This window comes from Cotesia glomerata, unplaced genomic scaffold (genome assembly GCF_020080835.1).
Source record: "Cotesia glomerata isolate CgM1 unplaced genomic scaffold, MPM_Cglom_v2.3 scaffold_11, whole genome shotgun sequence".
Classification (NCBI taxonomy): domain Eukaryota; kingdom Metazoa; phylum Arthropoda; class Insecta; order Hymenoptera; family Braconidae; genus Cotesia; species Cotesia glomerata.
Window position 1 is genome coordinate 1303120 of NW_025401443.1, and position 16716 is coordinate 1319835.

Consider the following 16716-nt stretch of genomic DNA (forward strand, 5'->3'; position numbering starts at 1 on the left):
TACTCCGAAATTTCTAGTTTGACCAATTGAAACTTAGAAATTATTTATAAGGCTTAAAAAATTACGTAGAATGCCGCCAACCGCGTAAAAATCGGTTCATTCATTCAAAAGTTATTGCGGTATGAACATTCAAAAAATAGTGTTCCATGAAACTTCTATCAGACTTTTGAGCTCAAAGAGCTCAAAAGCATAGAAAAGGTATCTTTTTGAGCTCGGAGAGCTTAAAGCAACACACAGATTGTACTTTTGAGCTCGAAGAGCTCAAAAAAGCGGCCAGGTATTAACGGAATCAGCGGGAAGTTGCAGGGATGGCCTTTAGGGTCAACCGTTATCCTAATTTTTTTTTTTAATTATTAGAGTAATTATTCATTAACAAATCAGTATCGAGGGTCAGTAAAAGGATCTAGACATCTGTAGCTGATTTTTGATTTTGAATTGGAATAATGAAAATAATTATTATTTAAGAAATCAGTTGTAAGGGATAGTAAGAGGCTCTAGGCGGCTGGAACTGAATTTTTATTTTTTATTAAAATAATGACAATAATTTCGAATCAAAAAATTAGTAGCGAGGGTCAGTGAGAGGCTCTGGACGTCTGGAGCTGATTTTTTATTTTTATTAGAATAATAAAATAAATTATTGATTGAAAAATCAGTAGCGAGAGTTATTAAGAAGCTCTGGGTGCCTGTGACTGGACTTTATTTTCTATTAGAATAATAAGAATAATTTATTATCAAAAAATCAGTAGCAAGGGTCAATAAGAGAGTCTGGACGTCTGTAGATGATTTTTTATTTCTAATTGAAATAATAAAAATAATTATTAATTGGAAAATCAGTAGCGAGAGTCAGCAAGAGGCTCTGTGCTACTGTAACTAAATTTCATTTTTTTTTTTTTAATTACTGGAGTAATTATTCATCGAAAAATCAGTAGTGAAGATCAGTGAGAGGCCCTGGGCGGCTGTGACTAAATTTCTATTTTTTATCAGAACACTAAGAATAATATCTATTAAAAAAATCAGTAGCAAGGGTCAGTGAGAGGCTCTAGACGTCTGTAGATTATTTCTGATTTTTAATTCGAATAATAAAAATGATTACTAATTAGAAAACAAGTAGAATTTTATTTTTTTTCTTAATTACTGTAATAATTAACGAAAGTTAGTAAGAGACAGAATTGTTATATTTATCTGAAGAAATTGAGGTAATTTTCGATGGAAAAAATTAGGAGCAAGGGTTAAGCAGTAGAACTAGGCAGCCGCTAATGGATTGTAATTTTATTTTTTAAATAAAAAATAATTTTAAATTACAAATTAATTGCAAGAACCAATGCACTGAGCGTCCGATTTCTTTGAGTTGATTAATCGAATCACGATCATTATTGGTAAAATTAAACAATTATTATTACATCAACGAGGTTCGGTTACGTGATGGTCAACAGCTGATTTATTCGGGTTAATTAATGAAATAATAATAATTGTTATCAGAATAAGACACAGTTTGACAAAGGAAAACAAGAAAGTTTCGATGGCCGATTTTTTTCGGTTAAATAATAAAATATTAATTATTATTGGTAAAATTGATAAGTTATCAACTCAAACGGGTTAAAAAATGGTCAACAGCTGATTTACTTTTGTTAATTAATGAAATAATAATTTTTAGTATCGAAATAAGACACAGTTCGACTTAAGGGAAATGAAGAAGTATCGATAGCATATTTATTTTGATTAATTAATGAAATATTAATAATTATTAATAAAATTAATAAATTATCAACTCCTTTTTTTTGTTGTTGGGCTTGCATTGAAATTTAAAACTGTATTTTCACCCTCATCGGCCTAAAAATAGGCTGTTGAGGTCGAAATCACAGTTTTAAAACAGTATTTTGATCCTAACGAACCTACTTCGAGGGTCTGTAGGTTGATTTCATTTTTTTATTTTTTAGAACATATAAAATTTTTACTATTACGAAAAAATTCTAAGTCAAAAAATGGACTTAGAAAATTTTAAACTTTTATCTTTTCAATAAATTTTGTAAGTGTAGAGTTGAAATAAAAATTATGTCTCCGATAATATTCTTTTATAACTCTTGTCGTTAGCAAATTCGGGTTTATATATGTTTGTTTGATATTAAACATGTTATTAAATGACACTAAAAAAAAATTTCCATAAATGTTAGGTGACTTGGTTGCTTATTATCATCTAAATATCATCTGTTATAAGGAGGATGAGAACACCAGTAGCCAGCAACTACGTGTTAAGTTAAAACATATTTATATAATGTGTTTTTATCCTATATAAAATTTTAGTCAATTATTTACAAGTAGGGTCTACCATTTTCATTTTTTTGATCGAAATTTTTTATATATTTTTTTTGAAAATGAAACAAAAATGAACAATTAAAAAAAAATTGATTACCACAATTTTAACAAATTTTTTGACAGTTTATAAATTTTTTAGAAAATTGTGATATTCAATTTTTTTTTTTTAAATTGTTCGTTTTTTTTATGAACTTTCCGAAACAAAATATATCAAAAACATCAAAAAAAAAGATAAAATAGAAATTTTATCCAAAAACAAAAAAGCCAAAATTTTTTCCAACTTTTGAAGGCAAACAAGTTATCGTTATATTAAATTTCTGATATTTTCGATATCAACATAAATCCACCGTGAAAACGAGCAAATTGAAAAAAATTCAAGAGTGTTAATTTTTCACCTAGATATGGTCAAAAATACGTTTGACCCCACTTGTAAATAATTATCAAATTTTAGAAATATTTTAACATAACTCGCTTTGATTTTTATTTTTAATTTAAAAATCAGTGTCATCATTTATACGCAGAAAAAAATATTCTCGAGGAAAAAAAAATTTTCTTATTTCAAGAAAATTTCATCTTGCTTTAAAAGACATTCGGTCTTCTTTACAATTTTCTTAGTTCAAACAAACTTCATGTATATATATTAGGGTGATTTTTTTTTTTACTTTATTTTTTTTTTTTCGGTCCCATCGTGAATTCTTGTTGGAAATACCCAAAAAAAAATTCCCTGAAAGTTTGAGCTCTTAATATTAATTAACGTTCTTGACCAAGGCATGTGAATATTTCCCATTGAAAATACACAAAAACTTTGATTTTTAATTTTTGAATTTCTAAAGCTCAGCGGCATTTCATGGGATCACTTTGATCAAAGATGATTTTTTCTAAGAATTGAACGCTCTACAAAAGTGTTTGTTGCCGCAAAGTCGTAACTCACACTGGCGAGGCAGTACAGGCCACTGAACCTGACTTTTTCATAAAATTGGCGTTTTTTCGCATTCATCTCGTAAATATCAAGAGCTACGGAAAAAATGTAAACAACAAACTTGTTGAAAATTCAGTTTTCAACAAAAAAAGTCCGATGGACCAAATCACTAAGATCAATATTAAGCGAGATATTAAGCCTTGAATATATTTTTTCGTAAAATTTCGGCCGATCATTGATTTAAACTTATTAATATCTTGTTTACTTTCTCTGTTTTTTATATTTTTTCTTCAATATATTTTTTTAAGGCTAGAAAACTGAAGCAAAATAAATAATCTACAATATTTAACCTTTAATGATAATAAACATTTAATCAAACACTTTTCTCTTTGTTTCTTCTCCGTCAGTAGGTACTTAATAATCTAATGGCAACGTTGCGATGTTACTAACATCGCGGTGATTCCCCCACCAGTTGATCAACAACGTTTGACAAAAAGTACGCGACCAGCGAAAGCTCAGTCATTGTCCGCAAATCGAAAGCCTCTCTCCTCTCCAAAAATCCTCTCTTTTACGTAACCTTGAATTAGTTTAATAAATCGCCCGCCTAATTGCAGCGCTTTTTTTGTTCTTTATTGTGTGATACTAATGCCGCAAATATCGAGAACAAAGCTCAGTGAACACTGAATGTACTCGCGTCGCATTTGTATGCTTTACGTTGCGTTACATTTTTCTATCATTTTTATTCTTGTCAAAGATGTCTGAACAAATCGGAAATAGAGTTTATAATTATTTAATTGGATTTGAAATTCATAATATTAATAATATTAAGTTACCTTCGTGTAGGGATGTATTGAATCTCTTTATGTACAAACATCAATCCTTAAAATTAAGTATACGAGCAAGTGCTAGTAGTGTGATCAGTGATACGAATGCTATTTGGGATAATCTTTTGATTCCAACTTCTCGACCTCAGCACAGTATTAAAAAATTGGAAAAAATTCACAGTGACTACATGAAACTGAAGAATTATCAAAGTCGTGCAAAGACATCGAAAAGACAACGAACAAATGTGGAACAGTTTAGCAAATGTCTTGATAAATTATTTGACATTGCAAACTGTGCTGCACTAAAAAATTTACTGAAAAATTTGCAGCAATTTTTGACAGATTGTCGTAAAGGAAATAGAAATATCCATCTACCAGCAATTGACGTTATACCAGAAGAAACTTCTGGAAATCTGTCTGCGATGGAAGTAGAAACTCCCAATAATGAGGAAATTGGTTAGTTCTAATATTATAATAGTTTTGTTTAATTATATTTGATTTGTTTAACATTCAGCTAATATGTTTACTAATTCACTGTTAACATTTTTCATTTCAGGAATGAAACTATCCCAACAGTCGTCCTTAAATAGTGTCTGTAGTTCCATATCAAATTCCAGTGAATTGAAGCGAACTTGTTCAGACTTTGAAGATACAATGCCAGCGCCTAAGAAAAATAAAATTGATATTCTGACTTCGGAATTAGTATTAGCACTACATAGAACTAAAACTAGTAACAGAAATGCGATATACATCATTTTTGCTGTTATTCAAAGTTTAGGACTTGAGATTGATAAATATAATTTAAGTCACTCCACTATTCGCAATGCGCGTATTTCAAAAAGAGAAGAAATTGTCGATACGATCAAAGAAGAAGAAATTTTTGATGACTCTCTCGTAGTGCACTGGGATGGAAAGATGCTTCCTGCGGGAAATGGTCAACCAAAAGCAGAACGATTATCAATACACGTCACCGGAATAAATACTGATAAAAATTTAAAAACTCCGATTCTCTCTGATGGCACAGGTGAAAGCCAAGCTTCAGCCATTTTTGAAACGCTGATAGAGTGGGATCTTTGCGATAATGATAAAGCAATGTGCTTTGATACAACTAGTTTAAATACCGGTAAGTTAATGTTGTGGTTGAATGAATTTATATCACAGTATTTGTTTTTTGACTTGGGAAGAAATTTTCAAATAAGAATTTGATTAATTTTTTAATTATTTTACGAATGTTGAGTTAAAATATAAGCTGAGTCAAAAATTTGAATAACTGATAATTAAATAACAGTTTATCAATAACTAATTCTTTGTTTTAGGTTGTTTTAATGGCGCATGTGCATTATTAGAAGATAAAATTGGCCGTGACTTATTATATCTTGCTTGTCGCCATCATACTTCTGAATTGATGTTACGAAATGTTGCAGAAGTTGCTTGACCAGTGACGAATAGTCCAAATGTACCAATTTTCAAAAGACTCAGAGATAATTGGGAAAAAATTGATAAATCTGCGTATGAAATCGGCACAGAGGATAAAGATATTGTACTTATTTTAAATCAAAGAAAAGACGATATTCTTGACTTCATAGAAAATCAACTGAAGGTATTAATTAATTCATAAATAGTTTTACCATTGAAAGAATTATTATTTATAAAGTTAATTTCTTTTACAGTCATTAGATCTTTCTGATACACTGATAGAAGGACTTGTTAATATTTAATAAGCTTTATTAACTGTTAATAAATGATTTTTTAACATCATGGGATTTGATAAATATTTATTAACAGTTAATTAGTATTCATTACGTAGAATTTATTAACTGTTAATAAATATTTATTAATTTATTAATAGTTAATAAATATTTGTTAACTGTTAACAAATATTTATTTAGGATAAAAAGCAAAAATAGCAATTTTCTTTTGACACTTTTTATAACCCTATAACTGGAATACATTGATAATAATTCAATTCACTTAATAAAATAACGTTTTTAATATGTAAAAATATAAAAAATAATTATGAGCTGTGATAGAATTTGGTAGTTTACAATAAATGTTATTATAATGTAATATAATTAATGCAAATAATTTATAAGGATGATTTTTGTTTATAAGCAACCTTTATATCATATGACATTGCAAGCCAAACAAATTAACTCAACCAAGTATTTATTAACTGTTAATAAATATTTGTTATCTATTAATAAATATTTATTAAATATTATTAAATGTACTTTTCTCCCTAATAAATATTTATTTAATGTTAAAAAATATTTATTAAATTAAATTATTATCTTCAAATAAATCAAATTAATAATAGTAAATAAATCCTTTTATCAGTGTAGTTATTTTGCATACTTCGATATAACTCGAATTTTTGAGTGATTTAGTTTTATAAATTTTGCCTTTTTAAATAATATTCTTTACTTTAAAATTCTGAAAATATCTTCTTTTCTGGCCGCAATTATTAAATTTTTTTTATTTTTTGTTAGAATCATCATCCGAGAAATGATTACAAGGAGTTTTTGGAGCTGAGCTGTATCTTTTTGGGTGGTATCAAAAGTCATAGAGCCGAATTTAAAGCACCTGGTGCTTTTCATCACGCACGGTGGTTATCGAAAGCTCTCTATTGCTTGAAAATATATATGTTTAGAAACCAGTTTAAAATGGGAGCAAACGAAGAAAAAATTTCGCAGAAAATATGTGTTTTCATCGTAATATTTTATGTAAAAATATGGTTTACTGCTGCTAATGCAATAAATGCTCCAAACTCGGATTTGCAATTAGTAAAAGATCTTATTGACTACAGAAAAATACATCCAGAAATTGCAAATGCAGCACTCGATAAATTGTCTCGGCATTTGTGGTACTTACACGAAAATCTTGCTTGTTTAGCTCTTTTTGATGAAACTGTGTCAGTAGAAGAAAAAGTAAAGATCGTCCAAAAAATAAATTACACGGAGAGAAAAATATGGGAATTTTTCCTATAATTTTAATGAAATGTTTTCCTATAGGATTCTAGGAACTATTACTTGGATTATGGGAATGATACCCATAATTTTTGGGAACTGTTACTATGATTATAGGAATGGTTCCAATAATTATGGGAACGATACCCACATTTATGGGCACTTCAGTATGGGAATAATTCCTATAATTATAGGAATGGTTCCCATAATTATGGGAATAGTTCTCATAATGATATTGGAACTGTTCCTATAATTATAGGAACTATTCCTATAATTATGAGAACTATTCCTATAATATATAGAAACTGTTCCTATAATTATGGGAACTATTCACATAATATTATAGTAACGGTTCCTATAATATTTAAGTAAATTTTTTTAATCCAATAGTACGAAAATTATTTTCCTAACCTACAACAACATAATTGAGTTCTTGTGATGTCCAAATTCAATGTTATTTCACTCGCAATAACATGTTTTATTAATTATTTGACTTATTTCCATATTGAATACTAAGGTAAGTAATTAATTATAATTAACTAAAAATATTCTTTTCAATTTATTGATTCTCTAATAATTCAAATACGACCAAAAATTCATCAGTAGTAATGTCGATCGTTATTTTAAGTATAATAAATACAATAATAATAATAATAATAATAATAATTAATCAGTGGTAGTTTTGATCCACAATCTATACCATAACAATAACCTAAAGTATAACAATATCTATATCCCTATAACAGGGACCTATAACAATAACAATATCACAACGTCTAAAAGTTGTGCCCGTGGTACAGAATTTTTCTTAGAAAGTATAATATCAGAATTTTTAATATTATTTTGTGAATTATTTCCAAATCATCCACTAAGCTTCAAATTCCATATCCTTTTGCACTATCGGAGAATGTATGGTTCTATGGGTCCACCGTGGAATTTATGTTCTATGAACTTCGAAAATAAACATCAATCTGCTAGAAAATATGCTCGCGTTTGTTTAAGTAGAATTAATATTAATCATAGTATTGCCGTAAAAAGTCAACTCAAACTGAATTATTATTTATCGTATGAAAATGACGAAAATTCATTTTATACAGTTGGATCTATTGATAATAGTTTGTTGAAAAATCATAAAAAATTTCATGCGTTCCGTTTGAGCCTTCCAACATGTCCAAGTAACTTTACTGTTGTCAACTATGTAGATTGGATAGGCAATCATAAGATTAGTGAAACATCTGTATTGGTGATGCCTTCAGAAAATGGTCCTAAATTTTACATTGTTGAGTTAATAATTAAAGATAATATCAATCAACTATTTATCATTACAACTCAAGTTATTTGTGAATTTGATAACCACTTTGAAGCATTTGAAATACTTACTAATTCAAACAATTTTACTTGTCTTCCAATAACAACGTTTGAAATATGTAAAATAAGTAACATTGGTTATATAAATAATAAAAGTTATGTACCTAAACGATGGATTTAATTAGTTTTAAATACTGTAAATAAATATTTTGTTTCGAAAATAAAATGGAATTGTAAAAACAATGACCTTTCACATCTATTTTTTTCCTGTAATTGTATAGTAAGAAAATCCTCCTTTTCCTAGAAAAATTTTAGACTTGTTACATTATTTTTCTAGATTAATAAACACTATTTTAACTAAGTTAAAATAAGCAATTTAAGATTAAAAACATACGTGAAGTAACATCGTAAAAAAAAAATTTTTCTACTCTCGTAAAATATTAATTTTCAACAAAAAAATATATATTAATTACTTTATATATTTGAAGTTATTATTTATTTATTTTCATGAAAACAACCATTTTCCTATCATCTGCGTCATTGCCATAATATTATGGGAATTATTCCTATAATTATAGGAATTATTCCTATAATTATGGTAATCACTCCTACAATAGTATAGGGACCATTCCTATAATTATGGGAACCATTCCCATAATTATGGGAATTATTCCTATAATACTATAGGAATGATTACCATAATTATAGGAATATTTCCCATAATATATTGGAGCTATTCCATTATTGTATAGGATCCATTCCAATATATTATGGGTATAGTTCCCATAATCAATATAGGATTGATTCCTATAATGATAATTTTATCATAGGAACCATTTGGAAAAATTCCTATATTTTTCTCTCCGTGTACCAGGTAGCGGTCAAAAAGCCTAATAAACGTTTATCAGTCGCTTATGAAGAAATAACGTCGTTATCTGAGAAAAACATAAGCGATTTTGTTAATCCAAACTCGTTGTTTATTTTTGAGCAATTCGAGCTCCCCTATGAATTTTTGCATACAGATCCAAGTTTGTGGGAATCAAATCTTGAGTATAAACGATGTTATTATACATTCAAAAAGTTAAAAGTAGTAAACGATACTGCGGAAAGAGGAGTAGCGCTAGCCGAAAGTTTTAATGAAGTATTGACTTAAAACGAAGATAAAAGACTAAGAATTTTTCAAACTGTTCAGCATCATCGATCTCAATACACATCGTGTAAAAAATCACAATATACTGACAATGAATTAATCTAACAATTCATTTTTCTGCTTTCAATAATAATTAATTGGTATTGTTGTTATTATTTTTATTAAATACTTATTGTTGTTAATATAATTCGAACTATTATAATTTAATAAACTTTTAATAGTATATATAAATTATTTAAGTGTAATTGAATTCATAAGTTTTATGCAGAAACTCGTAAATCTATTATTTATTAAAGATTCTTAAGATATAAGCTTTCATAATGTAGGATACTTATCATATCCTGTTTTTCTAGCCTTAAAAAAATATATTGAAAAAAAATATAAAAAACAGAGAAAGTAAACAAGATATTAATAAGTTTAAATCAATGATCGGCCAAAATTTCACGAAAAAATATATTCAAGGCTTAATATCTCGCTTAATATTGATCTTAGCGACTTGGTCCATAGGACTTTTTATTGAAAATTGAATTCTTTAGTTTGTCATTTACATTTTTCCGTAGCTCTTGATATTTACGAGATAAATGCGAAAACGCCAATTTTATGAAAAATCAGGTTCAGTGGCCCGTACTGCCTCGCCAGTGTGAGTTACGACTTTGCGGCAATGGGCACTTTTGTAGAACGTTCAATTCTAAGAAAAAACCATCTTCGATCAAAGTGATCCCATGAAATGCCGCTGAGCTTTAGAAATTCAAAAATTAAAAATCAAAGTTTTTGTGTATTTTCAATGGGAAATATTCACATGCCTTGGTCGAGGACGTTAATTAATATTAAGAGCTCAAACTTTCAGGGAATTTTTTTTTAGGTATTTCCAACAAGAATTCACGATGGGACCCGAAAAAAATAAAATAAAGTAAAAAAAATCACCCTTAATATATATATATAGCAGCAGTTAGCAGAAGGCAGAGTGAGCAGGCAGATATATGCAGCAGCATATATATATATTAGACTGGAGCCAAAAAAATTAACTATTTTTTTTTTTTTTTGTATATCGAAAAATATTATTTGGGATGACAAAAAAAAAATATGTTGTGAGGAATTTGAGCCCTTAATATTTTATATTAAGAGGTTCTATCATCGCAACTTTTAATTTTTTTCTTCCGGAACGGGGTTTTTGTCTCATAACTCTTAAACCATCGAGGTAAATGAAATAAACTTAGATGTTTTGAAGCAAATTTAATTGTCTACAAAAAAAGACTGATTGAAATTTTTCGTCAGATGAACCGTTTTCTTATAAACACGCCTTGAAAATTGATAAGATTTCAGAATTTTATTGTTTAACTTTGGAATTTTGTAATTCACTTAAAAATTAGTATCCGGAAAAAATTCAATAGAGATTCGAAGGGAATTTGAACACAAAAAATATCTCTTAACATTTTTAGCTAAATTCACTCCTTTGAAAGTTATTCAAAGTTAAAGTTGATGTCAAAATAAAATTCTGGTTTTCGCTGTAAATTTAATTTTTTGAGCCCATTGAAAATTTTGATCTTTTATAGATAATAATTTTTATTTTATCAACAGAATTATGAAAAATTTGAAAAATCATAATATATTTTTTATTTATTGGCATTGAAAAGCTATTTTCTGCAGAAAATTGCATTTTCACTGTGTTTTGATAGTTTAAAAAATAACAATCATGTTGTTTTCTCATTGAAAATTATTTACTTTTTATTTAATACAAATTTATCTACGAGAATCCGCTTTGATTAACAACCTCCCCTTGTTTCATTTTTCGACATCAATCCACAGTACTACATCTCATGAGATTACTCTCTCATTTTCTCAATAATTGCGTCGCTTAATACAAAGCCAACCGATTGAACATAACCTCAAAACAATATTATTAATTATTAGTATCGTATTATATAGCGCCACGATGTTTTTATTCATCTATCACCATTTCTAAAAAAAAAAGACCCCTAGTTCGACCTTCACTTTCGGTATTTCTTACATTCCATTGTTCTACAAATAGAGAGGTTATGTTTTTTAGATAACTGTAGCATCTTTCTTCATTGTTAATTGTGGATCGAGCGTCGCTTTTAATCTCAGTATTCGTGTTGTGAGTTGTGTGTCTAATTTCTAGTGTTGTTACAATTTTATTACAACCTGACTCTCTTTATTTGTTGTGATTTTTGATTACGTAAATATAATTGAATAATATCAAAGAACTGTATCAATATGACAACCGAAAAAATTAATTTGATTGGTGTTCCAATAGCTAAAATTAATGGTCGTAAACTTCCCACTATAAAAGAAGTTTTATTATTATTTTTTTATCATCACAAAGTTCTTCATCTAAAAGTCAATGAAAGTGCAAAAAAAACTGCAAATATAGTTCAAGATTGTTGGAAAAATTTACAAATTTTAACCTCCGGGCTTCGAAATACGATTAACAAAATACTTGAGTTTTTCAAAAAATGGCAATTATTGCAGTGCAATAAGAAAAGAATAAAATCACAAGCTCAAAAACAAAAGAAGTGAGTTTTTGAACAAAAATTCAACAGTTATTTAATATCGCTGGAAAAAACGGTCTAAGAAGTTTGAATGGAGAGATCAACAACTTTTCGGCTCAGAAACTATTGAATCAACCAGAAATTTCTGATAACTCCAGTTCACCAGAAACTTCGAGAAAATATGTTGAAATTATGGAAACCGATGAGATAGGTAGATATTTGGTATTTACAATAATACTTGATTTAATAAAATTAATAACTGAAAAAATAATTGCAATTTATTCTGTTCCCGTAACCGTATACAGAAAAAAAAATTCTTGACTAGAAGGTAAATTATCTTGGCTCAAGAAAATATTAAGGAAGATTAAAAATTTCTTTAATGAAGTCAAAGTTTCTTGACCCCAGAAAATTTCTTTTTGCTCCAAAATAACTTTTGTCTTCCTTAAAATTTTCTTGGTGCAAGAAGTTTTTTTTCTGTGTAATTTTTATGCTCAGCATAACTAATTGATAACTAAATATTATGTAATCTTGTTATACTTTGATCACATTTTCTTGTAAATAATATCAAAATACTTTTCAGAAATAGATTTGGTTAATGATAATAATAATAATGAAATTACACCTAGTCAAGAGTTACTAACATCGTCGCAGTCAACTATCAGTCAAATTTCAAATGTTTCCGATTTTGAAACAGAATTGTTGTCTGAAAAAAAAATACCAAAAATAAACATTATCACTCCAAATTTAGCAGCTGCGCTTGATCGTGCAAATGTTAGCAACAGAAATGCTACATATATTTTGGCAGCTACCTTACAGAGCGTTGGAATAGATCTTCGGAATGTTAATTTAAGCTATAAAACTATCCAACGAAATCGTATACTTCTTCGAAAAGAAATAGCTGAAGGGTTAAAAAAAGACTTAAAGTTCAATGATAATTACGTAGTTCATTGGGATGGTAAATTGTTAAGCGATATTGTTGGCGCAGATGTTGTAGATAGACTCCCAATTCTTCTGACATCGTCTGGCGCTGAACAATTATTAGGCATTCCAAAAATTGGAGCAGGAACTGGAATTGAGCAAGCTTCAGCAGTAAACTCAACTTTGAAGCATTGGGGTGTCAGTGATTATGTCAAAGCGGTGTGCTTTGATACTGCATATACAAATACAGGTAAATCAATACTATTAACAAAGTATTTAGAATTGAGAGATTTTATTTTTCATGTTTGTTTTTAATTCATTAATGATTCTATTATTAAATAGGCATTCATCGTGGCGCTGGCGTAGAACTAGAGAATCTTTTAGGGCGAAAGCTCATTTGGTTGCCATGTCGTCATCACGTCATTGAACTACTCATTAAAGGTGTTTTTGAAGTATACTGGCCAACGCAAAATGGCCCAAATGTTTCAATTTTTGGTAGATTCAAAAATAATTGGAACAAGATAGATAAATCAAAATACAGTGCAGGAATTAATGATCCTATTGTTGCTAAAGTACTATCAGAGAAAAAGACGAAACATTTGATTTTATGGCAAGTTATTCGTTGGTATTTTATAGATACATAATATCATTCACAAAAGCACTCAAAAACAACTTTCTTTTTTCACTATACACTGAGAGAAAAAATTTTTTTTAAGAAAATGCAAATAATTGAAAGAAGTTTTCTACATTTGGAAAAACAATTCTGAATGAAAATTCTCAAGTTATCTATCTAAAATTGTATTTTTGTTTTTTATTTTTAATCAGTTAAACTATTTTCCAACAAAAAAGTTACTGTGCGAAAAATTTTGATTTCTTCTGCAAAGAAATGAAATTGTTGAAAATTTCCAACATATCAATGTCTTGTCACTAGAATGCCCATATTTTTCAAAAGAAATTTTTCCTTTCGGTAAATTTAAAAAATTGTGTAATGGAAAAATTTAAACCTTAAATTAATAGTAATTTCCTGGTGTCGATCGAATACAATTCATTTTAAACATAGACAAAAATATACGTGATTATCTTTAACTCGTAATTTATGTTAAATTAAAATTGATCGAATTTTGTACTTTGTTTTAATTGAAATCTTGTTCTTTTAGTATTCAAAAACGATTTTTAATTATTAATTCTAGATTAAGAAAATCAGTTTTTTCATTCGTACTCATTTGTTGCAGAAATATCTTCCGAGGAATGATTACCGAGCATTTTTAGAGTTATCGTCAATTTTTTAGAGTTATTCCAAAAGATAATTTCACCTTTAAACATCCAGGAGCGATGAGTCATGCTCGTTGGATGTCGAAGGTAATTTATTGCCTGAAAATATATATTTTTAGGGGAGAATTTAAGCTGACCCCTCATGAATTAACTAGTATTCGCCAAGTATGTATTTTCATAATTGTCATTTATATAAAAGCTTGGTTCACTTCACCTTCTGCTATCTTAGCTGCAAATAATGACTTAATTTTGATGCAACAATTGATACTCTATGATAAAATTAATTCATCTGTATCAAAAGGAGCTTTAAAAAATGAGCGATCATTTGTGGTATTTAAGTGACAAATTAGCCATAATTTCTCTATTTGACGATGCTGTAGATCCGGAAGTAAAGAAAAAAATGGTAAAAAATTTGAAAAATCGGAACCCTATAAAAACTAAAGCCAGAAAATATGAATTTGACTACAAAAACTTACATGAATTTTTACACAAAGATGTAAGTGACTTCATTTCAACAGAATCGTTAACAATTTTAAAAGACTTTGACTTGCCACATGAATTTTTAAGTGAAGAAGTCGACAAGTGGTCCAGCATCGATAGTTTTCAGGAATGTCAACAATTTTTTAGTAAATTGGCTGTTGTCAATGATGTCGCGGAACGTGGTGTAGCGCTAATTGAAGATTACAATCAATGCCTTACTAAAGACGAAGAACAGCTCCAATATTTATTACTAGTTATTAGTGAGTATCGGAAAAAATTCCCTAATTGCAATAAAAGTACGTTAATTGAATGATTATTCCGTCTTTTTAATTGTTAAATATAATTATAGATGTACTAAAGTTTTATATTGTTTTCCTTATAGAATATAAATGATTAAAATACATACAATGATATTTTTTGTGCTATAAAATTTTTTTATGAATGATACGGTCAAGTGCTCTCTGTATTGGACCTCTCTGTATTTTAACCGCTCTCTGTGTTTGACCACATTTTTCCTCTGTATTTGACGAATTTACACAGCTCTTATGGACGAGTCAAGTACAGAGAATGGTCCTGGACGGGCGAATCAAATACAGAGAGCGTTGACTGTAATTTGATTTTGTTTCTTATTGAATGTGTACTATATCATTGATGATTAATTTCTGCTAAGCATTCGTATTAAGCGACGCAATTATTGAGAAAATGAGAGAGTAATCTCATGAGATGTAGTACTGTGGATTGATGTCGAAAAATGAAACAAGGGGAGTAAGGGAGGTTGTTAATCAAAGCGGATTCTCGTAGATAAATTTGTATTAAATAAAAAGTAAATAATTTTCAATGAGAAAACAACATGATTGTTATTTTTTAAACTATCAAAACACAGTGAAAATGCAATTTTCTGCAGAAAATAGCTTTTCAATGCCAATAAATAAAAATATATTATGATTTTTTCAAATTTTTCATAATTCTGTTGATAAAAAAAAATTATTATCTATAAAAAGATCAAAATTTTCAATGGGCTCAAAAAAATTAAATTTACAGCGAAAAAACCAGAATTTTATTTTGACATCAACTTTAACTTTGAATAACTTTCAAAGGAGTGAATTTAGCTAAAAATGTTAAGAGACATTTTTTGTAGGAAATTAAATTCCCTTCAAGAATCTCTATTGAATTTTTTCCGGATACTAATTTTTAAGTGAATTACAAAATTCCAAAGTTAAACAATAAAATTCTGAAATCTTATCAATTTTCAAGGCGTGTTTATAAGAAAACGGTTCATCTGACGAAAAATTTCAATCAGTCTTTTTTTGTAGACAATTAAATTTGCTTCAAAAAACATCTAAGTTTATTTCATTTACCTCGATGGTTTAGGAGTTATGAGACAAAAACCCGTTCCGGAAAAAAAAATTAAAAGTTGCGATGATAGACCTCTTAATATAAATATTAAGGGCTCAAATTCTCACAACATTTTTTTTTTGTCATCCCAAATAATATTTTCGATATACAAAAAAAAAAAAAAAATAGTTAATTTTTTTGGCCCAGTCTAATATATATATATATATATTGTGACATGGGAAAAATTTTCTAAAGTTTGAAATTACGAGTTTTAAAATTATTAGGTTGGCTAAGCTGAGGAAAAGCAGAGATTCGACGTGCCTGTGTCGTCCCAAGCAGCCTCCCGATCAGAATGACAAGCTCGAGGTTATATTAATAATAGAAACGCGCCGAATTTAAAAAGAATGCAAGAATGTGTGAGAACTATTGTAGAATGCATGAGTGAGTGAGACTGGACTATAGCGATCAGGCAAACCCACGAGGATTCCGGAGTCATCGACGATCGACACGACATTTGGCCGCGAGGATGGAACGACGAGAAAATTTGAATGGACCGATGACGACGGAGAGCGATCAACCACAGGTATGCGAGGCGCCACCTGAAAACGAGGCTGAGAACTAAAGGGATTATCGACCAATCATCGATCGCCCAGGGAAACGAACGCAACCACGACTGACTACGGCCGGCTGGTAACTGCCGTGAGCTGATCCTGCCGTGCAG

The 16716-nt window shown here is 28.9% G+C and overlaps 1 protein-coding gene and 1 long non-coding RNA gene across 2 annotated transcripts; both read left to right on the forward strand.

Moving 5' to 3' along the window:
- Window positions 1–12034: 12034 nt before the first annotated feature.
- LOC123273604 lies at window positions 12035–13552 on the forward strand. The gene is made up of 3 exons (XM_044741044.1): window positions 12035–12201; window positions 12571–13158; window positions 13251–13552. Exons 1-3 carry the CDS (start codon window positions 12183–12185, stop codon window positions 13550–13552), a joined length of 909 nt encoding a protein of 302 aa, XP_044596979.1. The 5' UTR covers window positions 12035–12182.
- Window positions 13553–14494: 942 nt separating this feature from the next.
- Window positions 14495–14974, forward strand: LOC123273606. The gene is made up of 2 exons (XR_006511331.1): window positions 14495–14676; window positions 14748–14974. It is a non-coding gene; the product is annotated as an uncharacterized LOC123273606 (long non-coding RNA).
- Window positions 14975–16716: the final 1742 nt, after the last annotated feature.

Coding starts and splice junctions, on each gene's coding strand:
- LOC123273604 (XM_044741044.1), top strand. Junction 13,159..13,250: donor TACTGCATATACAAATACAG/GTAAATCAATAC, acceptor ATTATTAAATAG/GCATTCATCGTGGCGCTGGC.